The 17512-nt window shown below is 42.1% G+C and overlaps 2 protein-coding genes across 2 annotated transcripts; both read right to left on the bottom strand.

Annotated features, from left to right (window-relative positions):
* Positions 1 to 9602: 9602 nt before the first annotated feature.
* Positions 9603 to 10535, bottom strand: LOC108217154 (uncharacterized). Its single transcript, XM_064092157.1, has one exon. It carries the CDS (start codon positions 10533 to 10535, stop codon positions 9603 to 9605), a length of 933 nt encoding a protein of 310 aa, XP_063948227.1.
* A 5361-nt stretch (positions 10536 to 15896) lies between these two features.
* On the bottom strand, positions 15897 to 16949 carry LOC108215964 (abscisic acid receptor PYL4). Its single transcript, XM_017388608.2, has one exon. The coding sequence runs from the start codon at positions 16680 to 16682 to the stop codon at positions 16068 to 16070; it is 615 nt and encodes a 204-aa protein (XP_017244097.1). The 5' UTR covers positions 16683 to 16949; the 3' UTR covers positions 15897 to 16067.
* Positions 16950 to 17512: the final 563 nt, after the last annotated feature.

The raw sequence follows: 17512 nt of genomic DNA, 5'->3' as shown, positions 1-17512 counted from the left end.
AGGGAAATCATCCACTTAGATCCCAGGCATCCAAGTATGTGGGTCGTCGCCCTCCACCATACTTGGGGAACTTCAACCTCTGGGACAGTAGGGAAATCATCCACTTAGATCCCAGGCATCCAAGTATGTGGGTCGTCGCCCTCCACCATACTTGGGGAACTTCAACCTCTGGGACAGTAGGGAAATCATCCACTTAGATCCCAGGCATCCAAGTATGTGGGTCGTCGCCCTCCACCATACTTGGGGAACTTCACCCTCTGGGACAGTAGGGAAGTCATCCACTTAGATCCCAGGCATCCAAGTATGTGGGTCGTCGCCCTCCACCATACTTGGGGAACTTCAACCTCTGGGACAGTAGGGAAATCATCCACTTAGATCCCAGGCATCCAAGTATGTGGGTCGTCGCCCTCCACCATACTTGGGGAACTTCAACCTCTGGGACAGTAGGGAAATCATCCACTTAGATCCCAGGCATCCAAGTATGTGGGTCGTCGCCCTCCACCATACTTGGGGAACTTCAACCTCTGGGACAGTAGGGAAATCATCCACTTAGATCCCAGGCATCCAAGTATGTGGGTCGTCGCCCTCCACCATACTTGGGGAACTTCAACCTCTGGGACAGTAGGGAAATCATCCACTTAGATCCCAGGCATCCAAGTATGTGGGTCGTCGCCCTCCACCATACTTGGGGAACTTCAACCTCTGGGACAGTAGGGAAATCATCCACTTAGATCCCAGGCATCCAAGTATGTGGGTCGTCGCCCTCCACCATACTTGGGGAACTTCAACCTCTGGGACAGTAGGGAAATCATCCACTTAGATCCCAGGCATCCAAGTATGTGGGTCGTCGCCCTCCACCATACTTGGGGAACTTCACCCTCTGGGACAGTAGGGAAGTCATCCACTTAGATCCCAGGCATCCAAGTATGTGGGTCATCGCCCTCCACCATACTTGGGGAAAACAGAAAAAAGTAATAATAAAACAATTTTAACTAAAACTCCAACCCCGGAGGGTTCTCCAAAGCTGCACCCCTGGGGGTCTTCCTGATGGTTTACCGGAAGTACGGGCCATCAGGGCATAGGAATTCCTTCGAACCGTCTCGTGGAGACGGTTCTCCGTTCATCCCGAGGGTGTCATACATATGTCTCGATTACACATGCAGACAGGTTCCAAAGCAGCAGGGAGATCGTCCCTGGTCTTCATGTTCCAAGCAATACAAAGATACACAAATATGAAAAAATTGAAAATTTATTGATAGTAGTACGCTTACATGATGCTTTTGCCGAAGGGCACGTACAACCCCTACCCCCCGAGGCTTGGGAGTAATTTTATTAGTTCCAAGGCTCATGCTTGAATACTCTAAACAGGAACTTAAAAAGAAAAGAAACATAAACAGCAACTTCCCCTCTTGCGCGTCGATCCTTCATCATGCCTCGTTAAAACCTTCCTAGGTAAAACCCGTGGGAAAAACCCTAGTAAGGAAAAAGAGTACACGAGTCGGATGACGAGGGGTCTTCTGGTCTACTGATAATACTTTTTGAGGTGCTCGGCATTCCATGCTCGGGGGATGTCTCTCCCTTCTAGGTCTGCCAAGTAATATGTTCCAGAAAACAGCACCACTCTTACCTTGTACGGTCCTTCCCAATTAGCTCCGAAGACTCCATGGCTTGCCACCTTGGTATTTGGCATGACTCTTCGCAGAACTAGATCGCCTACCTGGAATGGCCTAGCCTTGACTTTGGTGTTATAATGCCTCGCCACTCTTTGCTGGTATGATGCAATCCTTAGCTGAGCTCCTGATCTGGTTTCTTCGAGCATATCCAGGTGTAGACGATGGTTGACCTCGTTCACTTCTGGGTTGAAATTATCTCTTCTGAATGATCCGGCTCCTAGCTCCACAGGTATCATAGCTTCACATCCATAAGTAAGGTTGAAAGGTGATTCCTCGGTTGTTGTTCTAGGAGTCGTGTTGTAGGACCAAAGCACATTGGGCAGCTCTTCAGGCCAATTGCCCTTCTTGTCTTCAAGCTTCGCCTTCAGAGTATGCTTTATGATCTTGTTAACTGCTTCCGTCTGGCCATTCGACTGTGGGTGGCTGACAGCCGAGAAACCTTTCTTAATTCCTAGGTTGTCACATAACTCCCTCATCTCTTTGCAGTCGAACTGTTTCCCGTTGTCGGAGATCAATTTATACGGAATGCCGAAACGGCACACTATAGCTCTATACACAAACTCAACCAACTTCTTCGCCGTGATAGTTGCTAATGGCTCTGCTTCTGTCCACTTCGTGAAATAATCAACCGCTACCACTGCATATTTGACACCTCCTTTGCCTTTAGGTAGCTCGCCAATCAGGTCTATTCCCCACACAGCAAAGGGCCATGGACTCGTCAATGATGTAAGCGGAGCTGCAGGACTGTTGACGTAGTTGGCGAACCTCTGACACTTATCGCAAGTCTTAGCAAATTTCAGTGCATCCTCTTTTAGTGTAGGCCAGTAGTACCCTTGCCGAAGTATCTTTTGGGCCAACGAGCTACCCCCCGAGTGGTTACCGCATATTCCCTCGTGTACCTCTCTCAGGATGTAGTTACATTCATCGCCTCCGATGCACTTCAGTAGAGGTTGGTTAAAGCCTCGCTTGTAGAGTGACCCCTCATAATCAACGTACCTGGCTGCCTTATAGCGTAGTTTTCTTGCCTCCATCTTGTCTTCTGGAAGGGTACCATTCTTGATGTAAGACCAGATTGGGGTCATCCATGTGTCGACAGCCTCTTCCGCTTCGATCTGGTGTATCTCAGCTTCGGGCACGCTAGGGTGATCAAGTAGCTCAAGAGAGATCATTCCTAAAACTCCAGGATCTTTCTGGGATGCGGCCTTGGCCAGGGAGTCAGCTTCGGCGTTACTTTCTCTTGGGATTTGTTCGAGTCTAACCGTCTTGAAATTTTCAATCAGCCTTCGGACTAGGTTCATGTAAAGTTCTGTTCTGTATGCCTTTACCTGGTACCCCCCATTGACCTGGTAGACTACCAGCATCGAGTCACTGTGGATTGCGATTCTCTGCACGCCCAACTCTTTTGCTAATCTCAACCCAGCAATTAAGGCTTCATATTCAGCGTCGTTATTGGTGGCAGGGAAGCCAAGATGTATGGCGCTTTTAAACCTCCTTCCCTCGGGGCTGGTAAGTAAGATGCCTGCACCGGCACCATCCTGATTAACTGCCCCATCAACGTTCATCACCCACCATGGATAGGAAGCCTCTTCTTCTTCTCCGGTCTTAACTTCTACCTCGCTACATGATACCTCATCCACCAACACAGGGTCGTTCGGAAACTCTAATATGAAGTCGGCCAACGCCTGGCCTTTGATGGAACTTCTGGGCTTGTACTCGATATCGAATTGTCCTAACTCAACTGCCCACTTCAACATCCTTCCTGAAGCCTCAGGTTTGTACAGAACTTGGCGCAACGGGTAGGAGGTTCGTACCTCGATTTTATGAGCCTGGAAGTATGGTCTAAGTTTCCTCGCTGCCAGGAGTAAGGCGAAAACCAGCCTTTCCATATTCGTGTATCTAGTCTCAGCATCGAGCAACCTTTTGCTCACATAATACACAGGCAGCTGCAAGTTCCCCTCTTCTCTAACAAGAACAGCACTAATAGCATAATCAGAGACAGCCAAATAAAGGATAAGTGTTTCACCTTCGAGAGGTTTGGCAAGCATGGGAGGTGTGGCAAGATGGTTCTTCAAACTCTGGAAAGCTGCTTCGCATTCGGCCGTCCACCTGAAATCTTTCCCAACTCCTTTGATGACTTTGAAGAATTCTTGGCATCTATCAGTTGACTTAGAGACGAACCTGTTGAGGGCGGCTATCCTTCCTGTAAGACTTTGGACCTCCTTCACAGTGCTGGGCGATCTCATGTCAAGCAAGGCTTGTATCTTTGCTGGGTTAGCCTCTATACCTCTGTGATTTACCATAAATCCCAAAAACTTTCCCGACTCCACGCCAAAGACGCACTTCTGTGGGTTGAGTTTCATGTTAAACTTCCTGAGTATCGAAAACATCTCAGAAAGGTGTTTGATGTGGTCTGGGGCCTTCTTAGACTTCACAAGCATATCATCAACGTAGACCTCCATCGTCTTCCCTATCAAGTCCTTAAACATCATATTCACTAGTCTTTGATAAGTAGCACCAGCGTTCAAAAGTCCAAAAGGCATTCCAATGTAGCAGTAGAGACTACGGTCCGTGATGAAAGAGGTGTGTTCCTGGTCTGGCTCATACATTGGGATCTGATTGTAGCCGGAGTAGGCATCCATAAAGCTTAACAGGGCGTGGCCAGCAGTAGCGTCAACTAGTTGATCTATCCTTGGAAGGGGAAAACTGTCTTTTGGACATGCCTTATTCAGATCTGTGAAATCGATACATACCCTCCATTTTCCATTGGCCTTCTTCACCAGCACTGGGTTCGCCAGCCATTCCAGGTAATAAGCTTCTTTAACCAAACCAACCTTCTGAAGTCTATCGACCTCCGCTTTTAGTGCTTCTGCTCGTTCACCGCTGATGGGTCTGCGTTTTTGTCTGATACCTTTCTTCCTTGGATCAATGTTCAAGTGGTGACACATAATGTTCGGATCAATTCCTGTCATATCAGCATGGCTCCAGGCGAATACATCAAGATTGCTTTTCAAAAAATCCACCATCTTCTTTCTCATCAGATTGTCAAGACGAGTACCAATGAATAAGACTTTCGTTGCATCATTCTCATCAACCAGGATCCCAACTGTGTCCTCGGCTGGTCCTACCTTCTGCAGTGTTTCTGGTAGTCTGGGGTCAAGATCGACATCTCTTAGATCGTCATCATTATCCTTCGGATGAACAGTGTCAGCAGACTTTGAACTTTCTCCTTCAAACGGGGGGAGCCTCGGGTAACCTGATGGGTGTAATGCTGGATCGTCAATAACCATCTTTCCCTTTCTCGCCCGCATCAGCTTCTGCTCTTCTGTTTCATCTTCGCTGGCTTCTTCGACTATCCCTTCGACGGATGTGTCGGACGGCATAGGCGGAGGTCCTTCGATTTGCAATATGGTTTGGTTGGGGAATGCGGTTATCGTCTCTTTCCATTCTAACCTCTTCTGCTTTTCTTCTTCCCATCCAATTTGCTGTGGGTTCTCTTCTTCGGGGAACTGTACCGTATAAATCATGTTGGTGGAGCCTTTGGTGAACCTGAGTGGTCTAAAGGATCTTTTTGTCTCCTCCGCATTCTCTTCCTTGAAGTCGAGCATCTCTTCGTCAGGATCAATGTCAGCTTTGAACTTCGAGGCTGTCTTTATGGTACGGTTATAACAATCCCTAGAGTCATATTGACAACCTTTGATACAACCTACCCCCCTGGGAGTTGGGAACTTCATAGACAGATGATATATGGAGGTTACAACTCTCATGTCCTTCAAAATAGGTCTCCCGATTAGAGCATTATAGTAGGCTGGGGCTTCTACGATCATAAATTCAGCCACTTGGGTGGCGGAGACCGGGTCCTCTCCGAGCGTTACCGGTAGCCTTATAGTCCCTTTAACTCTGATTGCATCCCCCGTGAAACCGTATAGGTAGGTTGTCTTTCGAGTCATGTCCTTGTCTAGTAAACCCATCTTCTGGAAAGTGGAGTAGTACAATAAGTTTACAGAGCTGCCATTGTCCACAAACACCCTGTGAACGTTCCTCGATCCAATCCTTACATTTACGACCAGAGCATCGGCGTGGGGGTGATGGACCCATCGAGCATCTTCCTCTGAGAATATGATCTGAGTATCCTCTCCCTTGAACAACTTAGGTGGTCTCTCCGAAAGACGAAAGACATTAGTGAGAGGGGGTTGTTTTGCTTCTCTGGCATACCTATCCATGGCACTCCTGCTGTCTCCTCCCACATGTGGACCTCCAAAAATCGTATGAATGCTACCTTCTCTGGCTGTTCTTGGGGGTTCAGTAGATGCAGGTGCTTCAGACTCGGCTTCGGGTATTAAAGTGATGATGGGAGTATCCTTATGCTTTCTCACCTCTCTGACAACCCAATCCGTCAGCTTACCATTCCTGATCAACTGTTCAATCTCTTCCTTAAGTTGGCGACACTCGTGGGTATCATGACCATGTGATTCGTGGTAGGCACAAAACTTCTTCTTATCTCTGACTTGAGTAGAGGTCAGTGGATTTGGTTTTTTAAAGATCCCTGATTTCTTGTTTACCTCGAATATATGTTCAATAGATGCAACCAAGGGAGTGTAATGATCGATATCTGACCTTCTTCTTATAGGGCTAGGTTGGCGTGGCGGGCTGTTCCGTTCTTCCGAGACAGGTCTGATATCAAGGGCGTTGACCGTATTCTTTTTCTCCTTCCTGGGACTTGGTGTCCTATCTCTCTTCCTTTGCCTAGATGTCCTTGATGAACTGGCGTCATGTCTAGTAATACTTGCAAGAGCCTCTTCCTCCCTCTTATATGGTTCTGCCAAGAGATACAGGGCTGCTAGTGTAGGTGGCTCTTTCCTCTGAAGCGCCTTCCAAAAGTCCGTGCCTACTCTTACTCCTGCTATCAAGAAATTCTTAACGGTCTCGTCGGTTGCTCCTCTCACCTGTGGGACTTCAGCGTTGAACCTCCGGAAATAGGCTTGAAGAGTCTCTCCTTCCTTCTGTCTGATATTGGCTAAAGTGGTAACAGGTGGGGCATAGTGGATTGATGATTGAAACTGAGTGAGGAACATTCTACGCATCTGCTCCCATGACCCAATGCTACCTGGTCCGATCTTCTGAAACCATTGGTGGGCATTTCCCCTCAAAGTTGAAGCTAAAAGTCGACACTTGGTCAGATCAGATACCTGGTGTAACTCCATCTCCGTCGTAAAGCGCCCAATGTACTCCGCCGGATCCGTTGTTCCATTATACCTTAGATCTCCCGTGCCTCGGAAGGTTGCCGGTAGGGGAGATTGTCGAACCGCGGTTGAGAAAGGGGAGGCGGCCTCCTCTGGAACCATCTGTCCTTGTACACCAAACTGTACCAGCAATCCTTTCAGAGCATCCACAGACACGCCATCTAATCCCTGAATCATTACCGGGTTATCTTGTGGAGGAAGGTTTCCTTGTGGAGGAGGAAGGTTTCCTTGTGGAGGAGGAAGGTTTCCTTGCGGAGGAGGTGGGAGGTTTCCTTGAGGAAAGTTTCCATGCGGAGGAGGTGGAAGGTTTCCTTGTGGAAGAGGTGGGAGGTTTCCTTGAGGAAAGTTTCCATGCGGAGGAGGTGGAAGGTTTCCTTGTGGAGGAGGAAGGTTTCCTTGAGGAAAGTTTCCTTGTGGAGGAGGAAGGTTTCCTTGTGGAGTTGGGCCTCGGCTGCTGGAGGGTGTTACGCGCCCGTCAGACTGTGATGCTGAGCTACGGTACATCGGAGGTGTTCTCGGGCGGCGATAGTAGTGAGGCGAGGTACGTCGGTAGTTCCCGTGGTAGTCCTGAGATGAATTTCGGTGATAGCTCAAGCGATGGTTCTGAGAGGGGTTCTGTTGGTAGTCTTGACGCTTGGGAAGTGACGAAGGGCGATTCTCTCTATAGTAACCTCCTGCATATGTCTTTTCCGGATAGGCTGGCTTCCTCTTCCCTTCATATACTACCAGTTGTTTCTCCTCGTTAGCTTTCTCGTTCCCAGAAGAACGTTTCCCTTCCGAAGATGGTTCAAGAACTTTCTTATTGCCTCTGACTGGTGGTGGGGGATGGCCCTTGAACTCACTTTTGACGGTTGCGAGTCGATGTTGTTGTCTGATACTGCGGATATCCCGGGCAAGTTCTTCTTCGTGCTTTCTATTGGCCTCCCGTCGTTGCTCTTCAATTAAGGATTTGTCGATGTATTGGGAGATCACGATTTTTGCTTGTCTTTGGTCTTCAAGGGGACGTTGCGTCCCGGGAGTATCGTAGTGCAAGCTCCGGGGTGTTATAGTGCGAAACCTATCATCAGCCTTCTTGTGTGATTCTGGTGGTTCTGTTACGGGTTCTTTTCCCTGACGATGTGTCCCATGGGAGGACCTTCCCTTGCTCTTATCTCCTCCAGTGTGGTGACGACGATTCTGCTCTTGTGGCTTCCCGGTGTCTTTTGACAGCGACCGTACCACGTCTTCCATGGAGTCCAGGCGAGTGGAGACAGCTTTCATGGTATTGGTGAAGGCGGCGAAGGTGTCGAAGATCTGGGTATTGGACATCATGATGGGTGCTTGAATGGTCGTCAAAGGAGTGTTGAGTAGGGATTGCTGATTGTCGGACGGTGGTGGTGGTGGCGCATCAGTAATCTCGATGACAGTTGGGTCCACCGGAGCCTTCTGGTTCTGATCCGTAGCGTCGTTCTTCATATCCTGAGACATCCTTCCTCCAATAGATGTCAAAAAGCCCCTCCTTCTAGCGCCAATTGTTAACGGAGGAATCTGGTGATAACAAGATTCGGGGAGGGTTGCTGGAACTTGTGGTGGACGATGACGGCGGACGACGGAGTATGGGTGGTGATTTTAGGTTTGGCTGAGATCGTTCAGGGAATCAGGGTTTTCTCACAAGAGCGAAGGAGTATTCGTTCTTGCAAGGGTTGTGACTTATCCCAAACGATGTGCCTACGTACCCTATTTATAGGGATCAAGCCATACGTAGTTCTTGGGGAACAAGTAACCTAATCAGAATAGGTTTCTCATTCCCTGGTTCCAGCTATGGGCCACCGCCTCAGATCAGACGGATATGGGCTTCTGGAGCCCAGCCTCCTCCGAGGAGCATGGAACTAGGTGGGCTGACCAGCACTAGCCCACGTGGACCTCCTCAGACTCAGCTGTTTGGGCCAGCCCTCCGTCCTCCCATAGGGCGAGGCTGATGGTGGGCCTGGGCCCTGGATAAAATAATAATAACTAGGCCTGAGAGCCAGGCGTATTCGGCCCTTTTCAGTATTGGGCGAGGAAGGTAAGCATTGGGCGAGGTCCATCGACAATGGGCGAGGACCCTCTTGAAGACTTGAGCCGCTAGTCAATGGGCCGCGTAGCCTGATACATGCCTAGGACGAGGGTCCATACTAGGCGAGGACACTAACTGGGCGAGGACCGTCCCTTAGACCTGGGTCCATATGCTACTGGGTCCTCACTTCCTGGGCTTCATAGATGGCGAGGACTATATAATGGGCGAGGACAATCTCAGAGATTGGCTCCTTCCGTGAATTGAGGCGAGGTCTACGCAATCATCCGCCGAGTTGATATTTGGCCATAACAATTAGGTTGACTGAAAATCTGGCAAAAATATCTTCGGTTTAGTTATAAATTATAAACCAAACCAAACCAAACCAAACATACTCAGTATATCCCGCTTAGAGCAGGTTCTGAGGAGGGTAAGATGTACGCAACCATGCCCCTACCCTTAAAGTAGAGAGGCTGTTTCCGTGAAGACCCCCGGCTTAGTGCACAACAAATAAAACCGTGTGTGCTATAATAATAATATAATACCTTAGCACATGGCCTTCTTCACATAGGACTTACCCAAACGGTTTTGATTTGCACGAATGCATCTGGTAATGACTGAGCTGAACCCTTCCCTTAAAACATAACACCATAACCCTCATAACCTCCGTGAGCCACGAGACCTAGTCTCAACCACTCTAATACGCCGTCTCCAATCATTCTTATCTAATGTCATATCACCCGTGAGATTTAAGGCTCCCATGTCCAAACTTAATTGATCAGCCCATGTCCGACGAGGCCGACCCCTCTTTCTCTTGCCCCGAACCGATATGTGTTCTACTCTCCGAACCAGTGCGGAGTTACATTTACGCCGAACATGTCCATACCAACGTAAACGTCCCTCCCTTATTTTCTTAGAGATAGACTCAACACCTAAAAGACGTCGAAAAGTATCATTCGGTATATGATCTATCATGGTGTTACCACAAATCCAACGCAACATACGCATTTCTGCTGTCTCTATCCTACGTTCCTGAGCCTTTCTCAATGGCCAACACTCAGAACCATATAATAATGACGGTCTGATTGCTACACGATAGAATTTACCCTTCAACTTCAAAGGTACACTCTTATCACACAACACACCTGTTGAAGCCCGCCAACGAAGCCATCCTGTCGAAATACGATGTGTAACATCCGCAGAAATATCGCCATTACTCTGAATGATAGAACCCAAGTATTTAAAGGTATTAGTTTGTGGTACACGGGCCTCCGCAATACATACAGCAACATCCGCCTCATGAATCTCCTCACTAAAATTGGCCCAGAGATACTCAGTTTTAGAACGGCTCAGACGCAATCCATAACCTTCCAACGCTATACGCCATTGTTCTAATTTCTCATTAACCTCACTTCGAGACTCGGCGATTAACACAATATCATCAGCAAAAAGCATAACCAAGATCCCATCCAAAACAATTATAAAAAGCAAAGGGCTTAATACCGAACCTTGATGAAGACCCACCTCAACTGGAAAATACTGGGTATCCCCGACGGGTGTCCTAACACACGTCCCCCCTGCTGAATACATTTGCTACTGGTTCGATATATATAGTCATTCATAAAAACATGGCTAGAATTATATACAAGAGTCGAGTATGATTCGAGTGTGACATTTTCATAAGATTATTCATATTTTTAATTTTTGACATGTCAATTCACTTTTTAGCTAAGCGTTTTTCATGGTTAAAAATACTCTAATTTAATCAATAAAAACGAGTTTCGTTACAAAATCAAAATACTTACATAAGGAGAAACGATGACTGTTTAGTTGGCGACTCTCTTATAGCTCCGTTCTGTTTTCTAATTTTATGGAATTTTTGAATTATAAATATAAAAAATATAAATTACCTTTTATTATGAAATCGAAAAAAATCTACAAGATTTAAAATTATGGAGAAATATATTTCAATATTTTTTAATCATGAGTTATAATCCAATTTTTCAATTTTTAATCTTAATATTAGCAAAAATTGAAACGTTTACAAGATACAATTTAATTTTATTTTATAAATATTCTCTTTTAATTGTTAATATATTTTAAAGACATTTTTAAAAAACCGTTGCGAAGCGCGTTTTCTCAATTAGTTGAGATCTAAAATGAGTGAGCATGATCGGATGACCCAAATTATGAGTTTATCATCTGTTGTCCCGACATCCGGGTTAGACTCTGATTTATCTTGAAAAATATTAGAACGTATACTTATTTATAAAATATATATAAGTTTAAATTATTAAAACAAATCTAAGGGGGAGCGGTGGCATGGCCGGTCTTCATGCTGTTCTAACTTCTATCGTGAAAAAATGATATTCAATATGGTGTATGTTGGAACAAAAGTGTTATATTTAGAACAAAATATAAATTAAGCTAAAATGTCAAAAGAAAATTAGTTAGTATCATTCGGTTTTAATAAAAATGAAACCCGAACTGAATAATGCTTTTTAAAATCAAATCCGATTCGAACCGAATTGAAACCTGAAGTTTAGTAACCAAACTTGAATCATAGAACTTTGTTCTGGCCGGTTTTAACTAGGGGTGTACATGGGTCGGTAAAACTGACCAACCAGATCCAATCCGACCATATTTGGTCCGATCCAATTCAAAAATTTAATAACCCAACCAAACGGATCCAAACTGAATAACTACAAATTGGTTTGGGTTACAAATATATATGGTTCGGGTTGGGTTGAAATTTTGAAAATTTGATTCAATTGGGTTGGGTCGATAAATTTCGTCAACCCGCCCAACCAAACCGTCTACACACTAATTTGAACCGAAAATCAAAAATTATATAAAAAAATACAAAAAACAACGTTAGTAGTGCTAGTGTTTGATATAATTTTTTTAAAGTATTAGGTAAGTATTATTAATTCAATTTTTCAAAAATGTTTTACTAACTTATCTTATTAAAAAGAAAATGTTGATTTTATTTTTATGCACAGGAAAATAAAGTAATCAATATAAAATTGTATGTATTTTGTGTTATTTATTTGACTAAACAAAATTTTGATGATGCCTTTTCTTTTTAGAAATGTTATTTAACATTAGATTACTTCTTATTTTACAATAAAAAGATTAATAGTTTGTATTTTGAAAAAGATTAATAATTTCAAACTATCATTTTTTTTGTTTTATTTACAAATTACATGTAAATTATAGAATTTAATTAAAAAAATCTTTTGAAATATAGAATTTTGATTTAGTCTAATATAAAATAAAAACTTTGTAATACTAATTGAAAATATATGCATTTCATTGATTTGTTATATGTGACTTGTCATCTTTGGATAAAGTCGGTTAATATAAATATTATATGTATAATTATCATAGTATATAAATTTATAATATCGAATTCGGTCGAGTTTTAGTTTGATTAGATTCAAATCGGTTTTGGTTCGGTTAATTGGACTAAAAGTTAAATCTGTAATAAATTCAATCAGTTTTTAAAAATAAAAATCAAGCCCGTAAACAACCCATAAAAATCGAGTTCGCTAAAAATCATTCGGCTCGTTTCAGTCGGATATTCGTCGATTGAGATAATTCTGTTATCCCTAATAAGAAATGGGAAAATAGTATATCCCAAAGTGTGGGAAGCTTAAAAGTTAGTTAAATTAATAATTAAAAAAATGACATATTTAAAGAAAAATGCAGTCATGCGCAAAATTCGGTACTAATGACATGCGTTAAATTTTGATTGGAATGAGTTCCATATTCACGTAAATAGTGTTAATTAGATCTCACCTTAATTGACATGTCTTTTTGCGTGCAATTTTATATTTTCAATTTTAAATGATTTTAACTTACTCAAAATCAGCCCCCGTCGACACAAAAGATTGTCACAGCTAGATTTATTTATGGGACATGCTCTTAAATATGTCAGTAACTATTTTAAATTATTGTATGTACAACTGTACAAGATCAAGTTGTTTGAGTTTTATGTCAGATTTTTACTACTGACAGAACCTTGCAGAAAAGCTTATTCGGGCTGGTTAATAAGTGCATGCAGGACCTGTGAGTCTGAGACCTTCAAACCAGAAGTCAGGCTGAATTTTAAAAAAGCAAGTTAAGAAAGTGTGGCGTCATCTCTTCAAAAATTTTAATTTGCCAGTTGTTTTCAGTGTGATTTGCAGTTCTTTCCAAGTTATGCAGTTGATGATCAGATTAGGACGAAAACTAATCTGCATAATTAATGCTAATCTAACAAGCTGGCAAGCATACACTTTTCAATTTTCATGCATCTTGACTAAGGGTTTTCTTTGATAAATCTCAATAAAAAATATTGAGTCATTAACTTTGTTGATGAATACACTGAATGAAAATTTTATCCGAATAAAAAGTTACTGAAAGAAAATTAATTGTTTTTAACAAGCAAAACGGATTATATTCGTCCCAATCAATCTGAAATATTTTTATAATCAATCATAAAACCTGGCAGTAAAAGATGGGGCTGTTTGACTGGTTTTAAAATAAGTGATTTATTACTTAAAATAAAGAAACAGATTAAAAGTGAAAAGTTGGTTTGGACTTATAAGTTATTAAAAGTGTTTGGATATAAATTGATTATAAGTGTTAGAAGAAGCTAAAACTCCAAAATAAACTAGATTTCCTGGTTTTTTTTTAGATTTTAAGCTTCAATATAAATGCTTCTCAAAATTAGCAAAATATTATGGACTTCTATCTCAAAAAAACCTAGAAGTTCCTTTGCCAAACACCCAAGATAACTCAGTCAGAAATAATTTCAGAATGGTCGCGTGTAGTTGGCCAATCTTATCAGAAGAAGAAAAACAAGAAAGCAGCAGGAGGCTCTGCTTCAACTTGCATTTTTTGCCCACTTAACTTCTTTTATAATAGAACTTTATACGTACAATGGATGTGTACGTTGCTATATTAAATATGTACACTATGCATATTACAGAGCAGCAAGAGCATATAAATATAGTGGTATGTTCGTATCTATCTGTCTATGTATATGTATATGCAAGAGACCAAGCAAGTTGCATCGCAAGTTGCCAATTAAAGACTCGTAGTATTGGTAATTATCAACAAACAGCTGCAACAGCTAGCCAGTTGGTGATAAAAAAGATTGTCAAGTTGCAATGAAAAGATGTAGCTGTTGATTCCTCTCATGCATCACCCTTATTTATTACTCACATTACACATGTATATATAATTAAATTTTACGAGTTCAATTATGTTAGTAGCATACATTCAACTGAAAAAGATGTTTAACAATTGAACTTCAAATTTTCGTGTATATGCAAGAGTGCTACATTTTCGTCTAGCATAAAATTGAAATTTTTTATATTCAGTGTTTTCCTCCGTTGGACATATACTGACATATAACCCTAATATATTATATACCCATATGATCATTCATATATACACACCATATAATTGTTGTTCAGCGCATCATTGTATATTTATTATCTTATATTTTATGATACTCGATAAAATCAAAGATGTTAATAAATTTTTATGAGAATACATGAGAACCACTCATTTTGACATATCGAGTGCAAATATTTTTGGATTCTGATTCTCATGACGTCTTAATATCATTTATTTATATATCGAAACAATTATCTGTTATCAATCTAAATGTTGGAGATATATTATATCCCTGTGGAGATATATTATATCAATCTAAATGTGTCACTTCATTTCACTTTACAGTAATGTTGCACTTGATAGTTAAAAAATACGAGTAAAAGTTATTGTAAAAATATATATGATGGTGACAAGTTGAAGTTGTATATGACAAATTGAAGTTAGGGGGAGGACATTTCCAAGTTGCGAGAATCCACGTGAAGATGGCAATAAACTGATCGAGCTCATAGTACTACCAAATGCTATAAATACTAAAACCACTGTCCTTTTGATTCGTGCAAGTTGTCATTAAAGTTACAGGCCCTGTTTGTTTAAGAGAAGCAGCTTCTCTTGACCCGTTTGTGTAAAGAAGTAGAAGCACTTTTAAGAAGCTGAGAATACTAGCTTCTCTCTCACAGCTTCTGCTTCTTTTCCAAAGACTTTATTAACTTATTTACTTCTCACTTCTGCTCCACTTCTCTAGTTTAAGCAAAAAGTTACTTCTTTTAAGCTTTGCCCAAACGACCCCATAAACTGTCAATGCCGAGTACTATCCTCACCTTTCGGCCCCAATTTGGATACTTACCAAAATGTCCACACAACCTTCATGGATCTCATACTCCGTTCATTAATCATTACTTGATTTCGATATTACCACAATATACTGCAGTGTTACAACTGCTCAAGATTATTTTAACCTTAAAAATGCATATATGAGTTGTAAAGTATCGATTATGATAGTAAATTATTATCCTTTTCTATGATTCTTCGGGAGCCGATCAAGTTTTGAAAACTCCACTCTAAAGCGCACATATGAATTGTGAAGTATCGATTATGTTAGTAAACTACTATCCTTATACAATTCTTTGAACACCGATCAGGTTTCGAAAGCTCCACTATAAAGCGCACATATGAATTTATACAGTTCTTTCAGAATTGATCAGGCTTCAAAAGTGCCACTCTAAAGCACACATATCTGTCCTGATGCAATCAAACTGAAACATAAGTTTTAATTCGCCCCGATCAATCTCGCTCCATTCCAAATTAGATATGTAGCGTATTCAAAATTTCAGAGAATCGGTGAATGTACTAAAACAATTCGGCTGTTTACGATTCGTGAAGTAAACTGATGATTTTATATACGACCACAGCATGCCATTGCCACCAAAGAAAGTAAAGAACATACAATTTCATGCGAACTCATCTTTTACTCTACGCACATAAATCCCATACTAATCTACAAGCAACTCTGTTGGATCAATCCAAGATACGAAACACGAAGAAGCTAAATCGAATCATTCGAAATTAAACAAAAAAGATCATCATCTATACAATCACACGCAATTGTTACATCACAATGAACAATTCGAGAACATGACATTGTGCACCTCAATCCTCATAAGAAATTACATATATCCAAACACACATACACACATGTGTGCGCGAATTTGTACATAAAATCTTTACACAAACTCCCTAATTTCGTCTCGATAATTTATCCGAGATCTGAGTCAGCGACTGCAGATTACACTTGACTATCGTGTCAACAAACACACACGTCTCTTCTTTCGTATTCCCCGGCGGAATATCAACGACGTAGGACTCCACAACCACCGTGCCGTTCCCCGACGGCGCTTGATGCAACGTCGTCACCGATTTATAGTTCGCCAGCCTGTGATCGCCGCCAACGACGCTGAAGCTAATGACGTGTTGTTCTTCGTCGAGGATCTCGAGCCTCTCGGTGCTGCTGGCCGCCGGGAGGCCGGAGATGACGTGGACTTGCCTTAGGGTCCCCACTTTTCCGTCGCCGACGAGGAGGTGGCAGCTCTTGACGAAGTGCTTGTAGGCCTGAGGGTTGTCGAAGCGGCGCACGACGGACCAGACGGAGGACACGGGGGCGGAGATTTGCTGGATCACGGCGGAGCAGCACTGGTGGGGGCCCACTTGGTGAGTATGGTACATGGCCACCGAGTCGGGGACTTGGGTGGTGCATGGCAGAGGGTTGCGGCGTTGACTTTGTTTGACTGCCGAGGGATTAGGGTTGATTCTTTGAAGCACTATGGACGAGGATCTTTGTGTGTTGGGATGCATTTTGTTTTGTTTTGTGTTTGTGTTTTTTGAGAGGTGAGTTTGATCAAGTGTTTGTGTAATGAAATTTAGGTTTTGTAAGAGATGTAAGAGTAAGAGTGAATATATATTGTGAGTGTGTAATAGTTTAAGGATGGTGGACAAGAGGGAGGTGTGTATTATGCTTTGTATATGGGAAAAGAAAGAGATGGTGGAGGAGGAGACAAGGAGGGTTGGTTGGGTTTTGGATCTCTTCAAAGCTTTGAAGATGAAGATGATGGGTTCTATGAGAATTCATGTGAGCTTCATAAAATACTTCCAACTTGGTTCTTTCCAAATTACCATAATACCCTTGTGTTTGAAATTTGTGAATTAACCTTGAGATTGCCCCGAGCCTCTTGTCTTGTCTTTTATATTTAGGATTTGGGTTAAACTTGTTTAGCAGGTCCAATTTATGGAGTTGGAGCACCTTAAAATTGTATTAAAATTATGCATATGTCCTTTTCAACAAAATATGTCACACACATTTACTAGTTTGTGTTTTAAATGCATGTTATAATACGTTTAATTAACTATAAATTCAATTGGACATAACTAAATGAAAGAAATGTACTATAAAATAATATGTTATATTGTGTAACATCATTTTAGAAATAAATGAATGGGTTTGAAAGAGTAAAGGGTATATAAGTCATTTAAAAAAATTGGAATCTATCCTTCCACTTGACTACAAATTCTTAAAGAAGCAAATAGGCTCCCAACTGCCCGAAAATTATAAAAGAAAGATGCAAGCTAAACGGGTGCTCCAATTTTTTAATTAGAAAGCAAACAAAAGAAAAATAAAGAAAAATGTT

Source organism: Daucus carota, chromosome 4 (assembly GCF_001625215.2).
Source record: "Daucus carota subsp. sativus chromosome 4, DH1 v3.0, whole genome shotgun sequence".
NCBI lineage: Eukaryota > Viridiplantae > Streptophyta > Magnoliopsida > Apiales > Apiaceae > Daucus > Daucus carota.
This window is presented reverse-complemented; position numbering and strand designations above follow the sequence as displayed.